The sequence below is a fragment of the Mus caroli genome, unplaced genomic scaffold (genome assembly GCF_978045245.1).
Source record: "Mus caroli unplaced genomic scaffold, Mus_caroli_1 scaffold_11, whole genome shotgun sequence".
Taxonomy (NCBI): domain Eukaryota; kingdom Metazoa; phylum Chordata; class Mammalia; order Rodentia; family Muridae; genus Mus; species Mus caroli.
Genome location: NW_028227266.1, coordinates 15,479,908 through 15,496,122, shown reverse-complemented (window position 1 = coordinate 15,496,122; position 16,215 = coordinate 15,479,908). Strand labels below are relative to the sequence as shown.

The following is a 16,215-nucleotide window of genomic DNA, read 5'->3' as shown; positions in this document are numbered from 1 at the left end:
TAAAACTCATTTGAGATAAGTTATACAGATAATAATTTATATAACCTTTTGGCAATTGAAAAATTATCTTTTCATAATATTATAGAATGCTTTGAATACAGAAATCCTACCAATATCATTTAACATATTAAATACAATCCTCATCAAATTTCCAATGTGATTGCTCACAGAAACCCAAAATTCAATCTTAAATTTCATAATGAAACATAAAAGACTCAGGATTAACAAATCAATCCTGAATAAGAAAAGATTTTCTGAAGGTATCAAAATACCAAATTTGCAGTTACAAAATATATCTATAATTACAAAAATAGAGAAAATCAAGTAGACTGCCCAAAGACATTTTCTCTTTAACCCTCTAAATCCAAAGTGGATGACTCAGTGACAGCACTGAAAAAGAAAATGAGGTGTAGCCTTCCTTCTTCTCTGACCACATCTCTGTGTATCTGACAGTGGATCTCCTCCTAACATCCTTCCTTGACTTCCTTGCTTTTCCCATACCCATCCCTAACAGACAAGTCCATCTAACCCAAAAAGCCTCTCCTACCAGGGGAACAAGTAAGCTGAAAGAAAATTCACACATCTCCTACTCCTAAGATCCAATTCCCACCCCCACCTCCAAGTCTAATCCCTGACTCTGTAACTCAAAACACTCTGTGGTCTCCCTTTCCTATCTGACAAAATTTCTATTGTATCACAAACACTTTCCCCTCTGGCCTTCCTTTCAACAACTCATTCTAGCATACCAACTTCCAACAATACCAAGCATTTGAAATGTTTAATAGAACGTGGAGATCATAGTTATAATCCAAGAATATTGATTTTGTGTAATTCAGATACAGAAACATTGGTTAAAAAGTCAATTTCACAACAATTAATTAAACTTATAACCCTGACTCTTCCAATCACTGTCTGTCTTTTTTCATGTTAACAAGGAAATCTTAGATTTCCTAAAGGCATAATTGGGTAAAGGGGGTGAATACATGAAATAATAATTTGATATAATAACATATGTCTGAGAAGCAAGCCAATATTTGATAAACATTTTATACTTATGTATTCATACTTTTTAACTTTTCTTTCTATAGTTTAATTATTGGGTATTTCTAATTTAAAATTCATTTTATTCTAATATGTTTAAACTTAGTGCTCAGAACAATTAAAAAACAAGTTAATTTATAAAAAATAATAAATCATATAAAAACAAGATTGGAACCAAATGATGGAGAGACTAGCAGAATAAAACAAAACAAAATCCATCAGACTTTAAAACTCAGATGAAAAAGACTTTTTCATAAATGCATGCTTCCTCATGATTCATTTTATAACAAAACCACCTGAAGTATGATTTAAACTGTAGGATAAAAACCATAATATTAATAGTTAATAAGGAATATAACAGAGAACAGACTTATATTTCTAACATTATTATAAGTGCTACTCTTTGCCACTACATTTGGTTTCTCTCCATATTTCCACCAGATTCACCCATAAAATGGAATCTAAAAACCAAACAGATGTTTCAGAATTCTTTCTTATGGGAATAACAGATGATATAGCACTGAAGCCCCTCATCTTCAGCATGTTCACCTCCATGTACTTGATCACCATCTTGGGAAATCTGCTCATCATTCTAACTGTGTGTTCTGACTCCCATCTCCAAACACCCATGTACATATTTCTCTCTAATCTGTCGTTTAATGATATCTGCTTAAGCACAACCATAATTCCAAAGACATTGGTGAACATTCATGCACAGGATCAGAGCATCACATATACTGGCTGTCTTACACAAATCTGCTTTACCTTGCTTTTTTGTAGTTTTGAAAGTTGTCTTCTTTCAGTAATGGCATATGACCGCTATGTTGCCATATGTCATCCCCTGAACTACACAACGATCATGAATCCTCAAACCTGTGGTCTGCTAATTCTATTATCTCTAATCATAAGTCTTGTGAATAGTGGGTTGCTTGGACTGATGGTGCTGCGGTTGTCCTTCTGCACAAACTTAGAAATCCCCCTATTTTTCTGTGAACTTGCTCAAGTCATCAAGCTAGCTTGTTCTGACACCCTAGTAAATTATATTCTGATATATCTTGATACAATCATACTTAATGGCATTCCAATCTCTGGAATAATTTTCTCTTATACTCAAATTGCCTCATCTGTTTTGAGAATGTCTTCAGTGAAAGGAAAGTATAAAGCAATTTCTACCTGTGGGTCTCATCTTTCAGTGGTTTCATTATTCTATGGTACAGCATTGGGTGTTTATATCAGCTCTTTATTCACTGCCTCAGTCACAAATACTGCATTTGCTTATGTGATGTGTACATTGGTCCCACAAATGTTGAATCCCTTTATATATAGCTTGAGGAACAGAGACATGGAGGTAGCCTTGAGGAAACACATCAATAGGGCAATGTGTTTACTCTGATGTGACATTTGCTGTAAACTTGGATTTCTGAACTAAACCAAGGGGGAAGGATTCTTAATCAGAACAAACATTTGTCTTTTTATTATTATAATCTTTTAAATTTCACAAATAACTTACAATCTAAAATTATATTCTGTGGTTTTCTTTCTTTTCTAGAGCTCTAGAAATATCTCATGATTGAATAATTACTTTGACTATCTGAGAACAATTTGCTTGATTATATCATAGATAAATCTTTGCTTAAGTGTCATAGTTTTAGCAATGATGTCAAAGAACAATACAGAAATATCAATGTATTGACAGCAATGATACAGACGTAAAAGGTTAATTTGACATTTAATTTTTTCATAAAACAAATTATGTTAATTTATATATAAACTTAATATTTAACACGCATAACTTGCTTTTGTTAAAGATTTTAAACATTTGTTGTGAAAACTACAATTAATTGTTACCAGCTTCTATAATACTGCTATTTAATAGAACAGTAGATATTAACTCTCCCACAAACTGCACACAAAATCAATGTAAATTTTTCTTCATGTGATTTGTAGTTATAGCTTATTTGCCTTGATGATACCTGTATTTTGTTTAAGAAAACTGAAAAATACATATTTTTTCCTGAAATGTTCTTGTTGTTGCATTTGTCACTGCATTCTGTGTAGATAGGTGTTCCTGTTTGATTGTTTGAGTTCTAGATGTTGCTGTTGTTTTTCATCTTTCAACAAAATGACAATAAGGTGTGCTTAGTTCTATTATGCCTCAAAGATCAGAAACAGTTTTACAGTGTTACCTACTTGTACAGTTTTTCAGTATAGTGTTCAGTAACCAGCACTTTTCCCTAGAAAGTTCTTAGCTATATCTTATGTTGGTTCAACAACAGTATACAAAGAAATTGACTGTTTACCTCTAAGACAAAAGAAATTAAAAATGGAGACTACATGCAGGGCAGTGGACACCAGGGGAATAAAGGCGATGGGGGAAAACCAATGTCCCACCAGAGTTCCAGTGCTCTTGGCAGGCAGATGCAGAACTGCTGCACACTTTCTATGAAGCACCAGGTAGGTGTCTGGCTGTGGGAAGCCACTAAACCCCAGCTCAGTGGGTGGTGGACAAGGGGCAGTCCTAGGTACCAGGTTCTCAGCCTCGGGCATCTCAGACATTTCTGGACATGAAGGAAGAGCTGAGAACAGAATGGGGACCCCCGGGGTGGCTCAGTCAGCCCCAGGCCGAAGGAATTAGAGGACAGGGGGAGAGGGGCCACTAGATGGTTCTCATGCCAGCAAGAGTCCTTGGTCCAGTGGCTAGAGCACAGGAAGGCCTTCTGGTGAGAGATTAGATGTGACTTGTTAGGGGAAAGTCTATCCCATCATTCAAGCACAACAGACTTTGATGAACAGAGACAGTCTATCGTTTTAGAGCTTTATTGTAAAAAGGCAGGGAGAAAGAGAGAAGGTAGAAAGAAAGAGAGAGAGGCCAGGTTGGGGGGAGGGGGGAAGAGAGAGAGAGAAGAGGCTAGAGAGTAAGAAAGGTGAGAGCTTAAAAAGAATGAGGAGGGGCCAAACAGTCCCTTTTATAGTGGGTTGGGCTATAAGGTAACTGTGGGAACGAGCATGCCTGCTTATAATCAGGTAACTGTGGAGGTGGAATCTAGCCAGAATACCAGAAGCTTTGGACATTGTCTGAGTGACTGATAGTCACATACATCTCCTGTCGGGGCTGTTGGGTGGTGGGTGAGCTGTAACTTCGACAGGAGACAGGGGTCCAAGAGACATGATCTCCTTCCATCACATGTAGGCGGAAATCATCACCCATCGAGTCTCTCGGGGTTCAAGACCTATGGTCAACTGGAGAACAGGCTGTCTGTGTGCAGCCCACTGCCCCACAGCTACATGCTTAAACTCCTAGAAGATATCTGTATCCCCAAGCTATGCCTACCCTTGTTTTTTATACAATGACAGGATCAAACAAAGAGCTAATGTTGAGTGAATTTGAAATACCAATTGGTAGATGAGGCACCCAAGCAGGCTGCCCTGTATGAATACATAGCCAAGCCCTGTAGTCTCCAACAATTATTTCCACAGAATTTTTTATTTTATCTTCCTTGTATTCCCCAGAGTCCCCACATATAACCAAAAAGAAGAACAAATAATGAAGAGGTTAATGAAAATCCAGATATTTCCACAGATAGGAAAATAATAATTCCACAGATGACAGCTTCCAGCCTAGGCCCACAAACTTATGAAGCAATTCATCTGGAAAAAACTGCCCTACTAGAATTACTACAAAAATATGTGTTAGTGTCAACATGACCTACACTTACCCAACAAGCTAGCAAGGACAGTTTGGAGTCAGCTTGAAACAATCACAATTAGGGGAACAAGAGTCCAATGCTGATATAGAAACATGGGTTCTATCCATCTATAAATAGACATTTAACCCATCAGAAGGTACTAATACTTACTAGTTAAGGTGTGAACTTTTCAGAGTGTATAGATGTTTTTTCTACAACACAGACAATTAACTTTGAACTTGCACACATAGTAATAGTCCATTCTTTAAGCCAGGTGAAGAAAACAAAGACTTTAAAAATAGCACTACCCAAATATTGTCCTAAAACAGAACTCCATTGGCCAGAATTTTCCTGTTTGTATTGTGTAGAGCATGCTTCACACCCTATAATTATAGTTAATCTTTTTTGAGATCATGTTTAGCCATCCATTTCCACATCTTTCAAAGGAGTCAATATGCCTCCTAGACTCTAGGATCTGAAGTATGGATACATGTGTATCCAGTGTTTCTTAAAAATGGTGGCTGACACTTCATAAAAATTTGACCAAACTTTACCAGACCCCCAGAATTTAAAGTTGCAGCTATCATGGTATTGATATACCACATCCACACTCTGGCCTCTATGGATCCAAGTCAAGAGTGGTCATAGAGAATTCATCTAGACCTACCTCTAGAAGTTCACGTTCTTGAAATACACTAAAAAATGATAAGGAAAGCTGAGCTTCTACCAAGTCTCCTGATGCCCTTCCCGATTCTGCTGATATGCATCAAAGCTATTCTTTATGTAGCTTCTCCAATTCTGTTAATTAAATTTTCCTAACTTACAGAAACTAATGGCTATAACCATATAAGAAACTTACAGAACACCAAAAACATTGAACCAAAAAATTAAAATATTCCCACCACATAAAATCAAAACACTAATGGCTCTTCTGGGCTATACCTGCACTTGCACCTGTGGCAGATTAGCATGCCTGCCCTCTCCACCATATACCACAGCCTGCTTGTCTCCCAGAAAGTCTGCCCTAAAAAGGGACACAGGAAGACTTCTATAACCAGAGACACCAAAGGCCTGCTCTAACCATGGACACAGGAGGCCTGCCCTAACCGACAACAGCACTGCCTACATCCAAAAGTCCCTGCTCCAATGCAGTTCACAATGCTCTATGTACCTCCTTGGAGGTCAGCTCTAATCTATGACACACAGGTCAGTTAAAACCAGAGATAACCAAATGGTGAAAAGCTAGTCCAAGAACATAAGTGACAGAATCCAATATAATTTGGCACCATCATAATGCATTTCTCGAACCACAACAAGACATGGACAAGCTAACACACCTGAAGAGCAAGATTCTGGCAAAAAATTCTGTCTCCTGAAGATGATAGAGGTCTTTAAGGAGGATATAATAACTCCATTAAAGAAATACAGGAAAACACAAGCAAATAGGTAGAATCCCTTAAAGAGGAAACAAATCCCATAAAGAAACACAGGAAAATATAATTAAACAGGTAAAGGAAATGACCAGAACTGTTTAAGACCTAAAAATAGAAACTAGGTACATTTTGGAACACTAGAAAAGACCCAACATAAGAATAATGAGAATAGATTTTTCTCCCCAGTATCTCACTAAGGTGGGTTTACTAAGGAGAGCACAGACCACATAAGCAGCAGAGATTCTGGAACATGGTCCTTTGGGTCTACGTCTGCAGCCAGGAGGTGGAGCTGATCCTCAGTCCTCTGTGTACCTTTCCTACCAGAAGAGAGCTTGGCTCTAGGGAGTGCTCTAACCCCAGGATTCAGGAAAGATCGCCATTTTCTCTCTGGTGACTCTCTATGGTTGGTCCACTCAGGAGTGCACAGGTTGCAGAAGCAGCAGAACAGCTGGGAGGGGGTCCTAAGGGTCTACTTGCAGCCAAGAGGTAGAGCTATTCTGTAGCCCTCTGTAAACTGGTCTCCAGGAGGGATGACACAAGCTTAGAGACTCACAGGTGGAACAAGCACCAGCCAAAGACAGCAAGAACATATAACACCAAACATTACCAGATGGTGAAAGGCAAACATAAGAATTTTACCAACAGAAACCAAGAAAACTTGGCATCATCAAAACCCAGTACTCCCATCACATCCAGTACTGAATACCCCAACACACTGGTAAAGCAAGATTTGGATATAAAATCATATCTCAGGATGCTGGTAGAGGATATTAAAAAAGACATTAATAGCTCCCTTAAAGGAATTCAAGAGAACACATCCAAACAGATCAAAGCCTTTAAAGAGGAAACAAAAAATTCCCATTAAAAAATTACAGAAGAACGGGTAAACAGGTAGAAGCACTTAAAGGAGAAACACAAAAATCCCTTAAAGAATTAATGGAAAACACAAACAAACAGGTGAAGGAAGTGAACAAAACCTTTAAGAATCTAAAAAATGGAAGTAGAAACAATAAAGAAAACCAAAAGGGAGAGAACTCTGGATATAGAAATCCTAGGAAAGAAATCAGGAGCCTCTGGATGGTCCATCCTTTAATCTCAGATCCAAACTTTGTCTCTGTAACTCCTTCCGTAGTTATATTATTCCACATACGAAGGAGGAATGAAGCATCCACTCATTAGTCTTCCTTAATCATGATTTACTTGTGTTTTGCAAATTGTATCTTGGGTGTTCTAAGTTTCCAGGCTAATAGACACTTATCAGTGAGTGAATATCAAGTGAGTTATTTTGTGATTGGGTTACCTCACTCACGATGATATCCACCAGATCCATCCATTTGCCAAAGAATTTCATAAATTCATTGTTTTTAATAGCTGAGTAGTACTCCATTGTGTAAATGTACCACATTTTCTGTAACCATTCCTATGTTAAGGGACATCTGGTTTCTTTCCAACTTCTGGCTATTATAAACAAGGCTGTTATAAACATAGTGGAGCATGTGTCCTTATTACCAGTTTGAAAATCTTCTGGGTATATGCCCAGGAGAGGTATTGCTGGATCTTCCGGTAGTACTATGTCGAATTTTCTGAGGAACCACCAGACTGGTTTCTAGAGTGGTTGTACAAGCTTGCAATCCCACCAGCAATGGAGGAGTGTTCCTCTTTCTCCACATCCATGCCATCATCTGCTGTCACCTGAATTTTTGATCATAGCCATTCTGACTGATATGAGGAAGAATCTCAGGGTTGTTTGATTAGCATTTCCTTGATGATTAAGTATGTTGAACACTTTTCTCTCTCTCTTTTTTTTTTAAGATTTATTTATTTATTATATGTAAGTACACTGTAGCTGTCTTAGACACTCCAGAAGAGGGCGCCAGATCTCGTTACAGATGGTTGTGAGCCACCATGTGGTTGCTGGGATTTGAACTCTAGACCTTTGAAAGAGCAGTCAGGTGCTCTTACCCACTGAGCCATCTCACCAGCGAACACTTTTCTTCAGGTGCTTCTAAGAGAATTCTTTGTTGAGCTCTGTACCCCATTTTTAATGGGGTTATTTGAATTTCTGAAGTCCAGCTTCTTGAGCTCTTTGTCTACATTGGATATTAGGCCCCTATCAGATTTAGGATTGGTAAAAATCCTTTCCCAATCTGTTGGTGGCCTTTTTGTCTTACTGTCAGTATCTTTTGCCTTACAGAAGTTTGCAATTTTATGACGTCCCACTTGTCGATTCATGATATTACAGCATAAGCCATTGCTGTTCTGTTTAGGAATTTTGCCCCTGAGCCCATATCTTCGAGGCTTTTCCCAACTTTCTCCTCCATAAATTTCCGTATCTCTGATTTTATGTGGAGTTCTTTAATCCACTTAGGCTTGAGCTTTGTACAAGGAGATAAGAATGGATTAATTTGCATTCTTCTACATGATAACCACCAGTTGTGCCAGCACCATTTGTTGAAAATTCTGTCTTATTTCCACTGGATGGTTTAGCTCCCTTGTAAAGATCAACAGACCACAGGTGTGTGGTTTCATTTCTAGGTCTTCAATTCTATTCCATTGGTCTACTTGTCTGTCACTATACCAGTACCACGCAGCTTTTATCACAATTGCTCTGTAGTACAGCTTTAGGTCAGGCATGGTGATTCCACCAGAGGTTCTTTTATTGTTGAAATAGTCTTTTGCTATCCTAGGTTTTTTGTTATTCCTGATGAATTTGCAAATTGCCCTTTCTAACTCAGTGAAGAATTGAGTTGGAATTTTGATGGGGATTGCATTGAATCTGTAGATTGCTTTCTGCTGGATATCCATTTTGACTATATTGATCCTGCCAATCCATAAGCGTGGGAGATCTTTCCATCTTCTGAGACATTCTTCAATTTCTTTCTTCAGAGACTTGAAGTTCTTATTATACATACCTTTCACTTGCTTAGAGTCACACCAAGGTGCTTTACATTATTTGTGACTATTGTGAAGGGTGTCATTTCCCTAATTTCTTTCTCATCCTGTTTATCCTTTGTGTAGACAAAGGACACTGATTTGTTTGAGTTAATTTTATATCCAGCTACTTCAATGAAGTTAAGGATCACTTATATATACTATCATATCATCTGCAAATAGTGATATTTTGACTTCTTCCATAATCAGCCACCAAATGCACACACTATTGCATATGCCAGCAAGATTTTGCTGAAAGGACCCTGATATAGCTGTCTCTTGTGAGGCTATGCCAGTACCTGGCAAATACAGAAGTGGATGCTCATTGTCATCTATTGGATGGAACACAGGGTCCCCAATGGATGAGCTAGAGAAAGTTCCCTATTAGCTGAAGGGGTCTACAACCCTATAGGTGGAACAACAATATGAACTAACCACTACCTCCAGAGCTCGTGTGTCTAGCTGCATATGTAGCAGAAGATAGCCTAGTCGGCCATCATTGGGAAGAGAGGCCCCTTGGTCTTGCAAATTTTATAAGCCCCAGTACAGGAAAATTCCAGGGCCATGAAGTGGGAGTGGCTGGGTAGGGAAGAAGGGCGGGGGGAGGGTATAGGAGAATTTTGTGATAGCATTTGAAATGTAAAAGAAGAAAATATCTCATAAAAAATTTTAAAAAAATAAAGAAAACAGGAGCCATAGATGCAAGCATCACCAACAGAATACAAGAGATGGAGGAGCGAATCTCAGGTGCAGAAGATTCCATAGAAAACATGGACACAAGATCCAACTCAAAACATCCAGGAAATCAAGGACAAATGTAAGGATAAGAATGAAGATTTTCAACTGAAAGGGCCAGTAGATATCCTCAACAAAATTATAAAACAAAACTTCCCTAACCTAAATAAAGAGATGCACATAAACATACAGGAAGCCTACAGAACTCCAAATACACTGGACCAGAAAAGAAATTCCTCCCAAAACATAACAATCTAAACAACAAATGCACTAAACAAAGATAGATTAAAACCAGTAAGGGACAAAGGTCAAGTAACATATATATAAAGACAAACCTATTAGAATTACACCAGACTTCTCACCAGAGACTATGAAAGCCAGAAGATCCTGGACAGATGTCATACAGACCCTAAGAGAAAACAAATGCCAGCCAAGGCTACTATATCCAGCAAAACTCTCAATTACCATAGATGGAGAAACCAAAGTTTTCCATGACAAAATTCACACAATATCTTTCCACAAATCTTTCCCTTCACAGGATAATATAGGGAAAACTCCAACACAAGGACACCATAGGAAAAGCAAGAAAGTAATCTTTCAACAAACCTAAAAGAAGATAGCCACATGAAAAAAATTCCACCTCTAACAACAAAAATAACAGGAAGCAACAATGACTTTTTCTTAATAACTCTTAGTATCAATAGACTCAGTGCTCCAATAAAAAAGGCATATAGCCTAACAGACTGGCTATGTAAATAGGACACAACATTTTGCTGCATCTAGGACACACCTAAGGAACAAAGACAGACACTTCCTCAGAGGAAAAGCCTGGAAAACAATTCTCCAAGCATATGGTCCCAATAAACAAGCTGGAATACTCATTCTAATATCAAATAAAATAAACATTCAAGCTAAATTTATGAAAAAAGACAAGGAAGGACACTCCATACTCATCCAAAGTAAAATCTACCAAGATGAACTCTCAATTCTGAACATCTATGCTCCAAATGCAAGGGCATCCAAAATTCATTAAAGAAACTTTAGTAAAGCTTAAAGCACACATTGTACCACACACAATAACAGCTGGAAACTTCAAGACTCCACTCCCATCAATGGACAGATCCTGGAAACAGAAACTAAACAGAGACACCGTGAAACTAACAGAAGTTATGAAACAAATGAATTTAACAGATATCTATAGAACATTTTATCCCAAAACAAAAGGATATACCTTCTTCTCAGCTCCTTATGTTAATTTCTCCAAAATTAACCAAATAATTGGTTTAAAAATAAGCCTCAACAAATACAAAAATACTGAAATAATCCCATGCATCCTATCAGATCACCATGGACTAATGCTGATCTTCAATAACAACATAAATAATACAAACCCAACATTTATGTGGAAGCTGAACAACACACTACTCAATGATAACTTGGTTAAGGAAGACATAAAGAAAGAAATTAAAGACTTTAATGAAAAGAGTTAATTTAATTTAATTAAATTTAAGAGTTTAATAAAAATGAAACCATAACATACCCAGCAATGAAAGCAGGTGGAGAGGAAAGTCATACTTCTGAGTGCCTCCAAACAGAAACTGGAGAGAGAATACACTAGCAGCTTGAAAGCACAAATAAAAGCTCTAGAACAAAAGGAAGCAAATTCACCAGGAAGGAGTAGAGAGCAGGATAAAACTCAGGACTGAAATCAACCAAGAGGAAACAAAAAGAACTATAAAAAGAATCAAACAAACCAGAAGCAGGTTCCTTGGAAAAATCAACAAGATATATAAACCCTTAGCCAGAATTGGAGGGCACAGAGATAGTATCCTAATTAACAAAATCAGAAAAGAAAAGGTAGGCATAACAACAGAACCTGAGGAAATCCAAAAAATCATCAGATCCTACTACAAAAGCCTATGCTCAACAAAACAGGAAAACCTGGATGAAATGGACAATTTTCTAGACAGATTTCAGGTACCAAAGTTAAATCAGGATCAGATTAACAATCTGAAAAGTCCCACATCCTGTAAAGAAATAGAAACAATCATTAATAGTCTCCTAGCAAAAAAAAAAAAAAAAAAAAAAGGCCAGGACCAGATGGGTTTAGTGCAAAGATCCCTCCGACTTTCAAAGATCTAATTACAATGCTTCGCAAACTACTCCACAAAATAGAAACAGAAGGTACTCTACCCAACTCATTCTATGAAGCCACAATTACTCTGATACCTAAACCACATAAAGACCCAACAAAGTTAGAGAACTTCAGACCAATTTCCCTTATGAATATTGATGCAAAAATACTCAATAAAATCCTCGCAAACCAAGAATACATCAAAACAATCATCCATCCTGACCAAGTAGGTTTCATTCCAGGGATGCAGAGATGGTTTAATATATGGAAATCCATCAATGTAATCCACTATATAAATAAACTCAAAATCCAAAAACCACATGATCATCTCATTAGATGCAGAGAATGCATTTGAGAAAATCCAACACCCATTCATGATAAAAGTATTGGAAAGATCAGGAATTCAAGGACCATACCTAAAGATAATGAAAGCAATCTACAGCAAACCAGTAGCCAACATCAAAGTAAATGGAGAGAAAGTGGAAGCAATCCCACTAAAATCATGGACTAGAATAAGGCTGCCCACTTTCTCCCTACCTATTCAATATAATACTTAAAGTCCTAGCCAGAGCAATTCGATAATGAAAGGAGGTCAGGGAATACTAATTGGAAAGGAAGAAGTCAAAATATCACAATTTGCAGATGATATGATAGTATATATAAGTGACCCTAAAAATTCCACCACAGAACTACTAAATCTGATATCAGCTTCAGTGCAGTAGCTGGATATAAAATTAACTTAAACAAATCAGTGTCCTTTGTTTACACAAAGGATAAACAGGCTGAGAAAGAAATTAGGGAAACAACACCTTTCACAATAATCACAAAGAATATAAAATACCTTGGTGTGACTCGAACTAAGGAAGTGAAACATCTGTATGATAAGAATTTCGAATCTCTTAAGAAAAAAATCAAAAATATCTCAGAAGATGGAAAGATCTCCCATGCTTATGGATTGGCAGGATCAATATAGTCAAAATGGTTCTCTTGCCGAAAGCAATCTACAGATTCAATGCAATCCCCATCAAAATTCCAACTCAATTCTTCACTGAGTTAGAAAGGGTAATTTGCAAATTCATCTGGAAAAACAAAAAAACCTAGGATAACAAAAACTCTTTTCAACAATAAAAGAACCTCTGGTGGAATCACCATGCCTGACCTAAAGCTGTACTACAGAGCAATTGTGATTAAAAGCTGCATGGTACTAGTATAGTGACACACAAGTAGACCAATGGAATAGAATTGCAGACCCAGAAATGAACCCACACACCTATGGTCACTTGATCTTTGACAAGGGAGGTAAAACCTTCCAGTGGAAAAAAAGCCAGCATTTTCAACAAATGGTGCGGGCCTAACTGGCAGTTATCATGTAGAAGAATGCAAATTAATCCATTCTTATCTCCTTGTACAAAGCTCAAGTGTAAGAGAATCAAGGAACTCCACATAAAACCAGAGACACTGAAATGGATAGAGGACAAAGTGGGGGAAAGCTCGAAGATATGGGAACAGGGGAAAAATTCATTAATAGGACAGCATTGGCTTCTGGTGTAGATCGAGATTTGACAAATGGGACCTCATAAAAATGCAAAGTTTAGACTTTCCCGGCCAAAGGAAAGGGGTCCACCCAGTGCGCTAGCACTTTGCCTGAGCATTGGCAGCAGACATCTTGGTTCCGGGATCCCACCCAGTGTATTCTGCACAGGTGTGAGTACGGAATACAGAAGCTAACAGCTTCTGGGACAGGCGGGAGCCACAGAGCTTCTAAGGCAGCCCCCTTTTCGGGCCCCAGACAGCTGGCCACTTTCCTGGCCAGAGGACAGGGGTCCACACTGGCCGGGAGCACTTGGCCTGAGCATCAGATGCAGACATCTTGGTTCCAGAACTCCTCCGAGAGTATTCTGCACAGGTGAGAGGGTAGAATACAGAAGCTAAAAGCTCCTGAGAGAGGCCAAAGCAACTCAGCTTTGTACAGGTCCTGTTTTGGGCCTTCATCTTCAGCCAGGAGGGAGGTCCTAAGGCCAGATATCTGTGCACTTTTCCTACAAGAGGAGAGCTTGCCTGCAGAGAGTGCTCTGACCACTGAAACACAAAGGAGAGAGCTAGTCTCCCAGCTCTGCTGATAGAGGCTAACAGAATCACCTGAGGAACAAGCTCTAACCAGAGACAACTATAACAACTAGCTCCAGAGATTACCAGATGGCGAAAGGCAAACGAAAGAATCCTATTAATAGAAATCAAGACCACTAACCATCATCAGAACACAGGACTCCCACCCCACCTAGTCCTGGGCACCCCAACACAACCGAAAAGCTAGACCCGGATTTAAAAGCATATCTCATGATGATGATAGAGGACACCAAGAAGGACTTTAATAACTCACTTAAAGAAATACAGGAGAACACTGCTAAAGAGTTACAAGTCCTTAAAGAAAAACAGGAAAACACAACCAAACAGATACAAGTCCTTAAAGAAAAACAGGAAAACACATCCAAACAGGTGATGGAAATGAACAAAGCCATACTAGACCTAAAAAGGTAAGTAGACACAATAAAGAAAACCCAAACTGAGGCAACGCTGGAGATAGAAACCCTAGGAAAGAAATCTGGAACCATAGATGTGAGCATCAGCAACAGAATACAAGAGATGGAAGAGAGAATCTCAGGTGCAGAAGATTCCATAGAGAACATTGGCACAACAATCAAAGAAAATAAAAAACGCAAAAGGATCCTAACTCAAAACATCCAGGAAATACAGGACACAATGAGAAGACCAAACCTACGGATAATAGGAGTTGATGAGAATGAAGATTTTCAACTTAAGGGCCAGCAAATATCTTCAACAAAATTATAGAAGAAAACTTCCCAAACCTAAATAAAGAGATGCCCATGAACATACAAGAAGCCTACAGAACTCCAAATAGACTGGACCAGAAAAGAAATTCGTCCCAACACATAATAATCAGAACAACAAATGTACTAAATAAAGGAAGAATATTAAAAGCAGTAAGGGAGAAAGGTCAAGTAACATATAAATGCAGGCCTATCAGAATTACACCAGACTTTTCACCAGAGACTATGAAAGCCAGAAGAGCCTGGACAGATGTTATACAGACAATAAGAGAACACAAATGCCAGGCCAGGATACTATACCCGGCCAAACTCTCAATTACCTTAGATGGAGAAACCAAAGTATTCCACGACAAAACCAAATTCACACATTATCTTTCCACGAATCCAGCCCTTCAAAGGATAATAACAGAAAAAAAAAAACAATAAAAGGACAGAAATCACACCCTAGAAAAAGGAATAAAGTAATCCCTCAACAAACCAAAAAGAAGACAGCCACAAGAACAGAATGCCAACTCTAACAACAAAAATAAAAGGAAACAACAATTACTTTTCCTTAATATCTCGTAATATCAATGGGCTCAATTCCCCAATAAAAAGACATAGACTAACAGACTGACTATGTAAACAGGATGCAACATTCTGCTGCTTACAGGAAACCCATCAAAGAAAAAAGAAAGACACTACCTCAGAGTGAAAGGCTGGAAAACAATTTTCCAAGCAAATGGTCTGAAGAAACAAGCTGGAGTAACCATTCTACTATCGAATGAAATCGACTTCCAACCCAAAGTTATCAAAAAAGACAAGGAGGGACACTTCATACTCATCAAAGGTAAAATCCTCCAAGAGGAACTCTCAATTCTGAATATCTATACTCCAAATGCAAAGGGAAGCCACATTCATTAAAGACACTTTAGTAAAGCTCAAAGCACACATTGCACCTCACACAATAATAGTGGGAGACCTCAACACACCACTTTCATCAATGGACAGATCGTGGAAACAGAAACTAAACAGGGACAGAGTGAAACTAACAGAAGTCATGAAACAAATGGACTTAACAGATATCCACAGAACATTTTATCCCAAAACAAAAGGATATACCTTCTTCTCAGCACCTCAAGGGACCTTCTCCAAAATTGACCATATAATTGGTCACAAAACAGGCCTCAACAGATACAAAAATATTGAAATTGTCCCATGCATCCTATCAGACCACCATGGACTAAGGCTGAACTTCAATAACAACATAAATAATGGAAAGCCAACATTCACATAGAAACTGAACAATACTCTTCTCAGTGATACATTGGTCAAGGAAGGAATAAAGAAAGAAATTAAAGACTTTTTAGAGTTTAATGAAAATGAAGCCACAACATACCCATACATATGGGACACAATGAAAGCAT

At 38.1% G+C, this 16,215-nt stretch overlaps 1 protein-coding gene across 1 annotated transcript; it reads left to right on the top strand.

The window, feature by feature from the left end:
• Positions 1-1,486: 1,486 nt before the first annotated feature.
• Positions 1,487-2,434, top strand: LOC110301844 (olfactory receptor 7G2-like). The gene has a single exon (XM_021172520.1). The coding sequence runs from the start codon at positions 1,496-1,498 to the stop codon at positions 2,432-2,434; it is 939 nt and encodes a 312-aa protein (XP_021028179.1). The 5' UTR covers positions 1,487-1,495.
• Positions 2,435-16,215: the final 13,781 nt, after the last annotated feature.

What these genes read in the sequence shown, in the direction of transcription:
- LOC110301844 (XM_021172520.1), top strand. Translation starts at nt 1,496, where the DNA reads ATGGAATCTAAAAACCAAACAGATGTTTCAGAATTCTTTCTTATGGGA.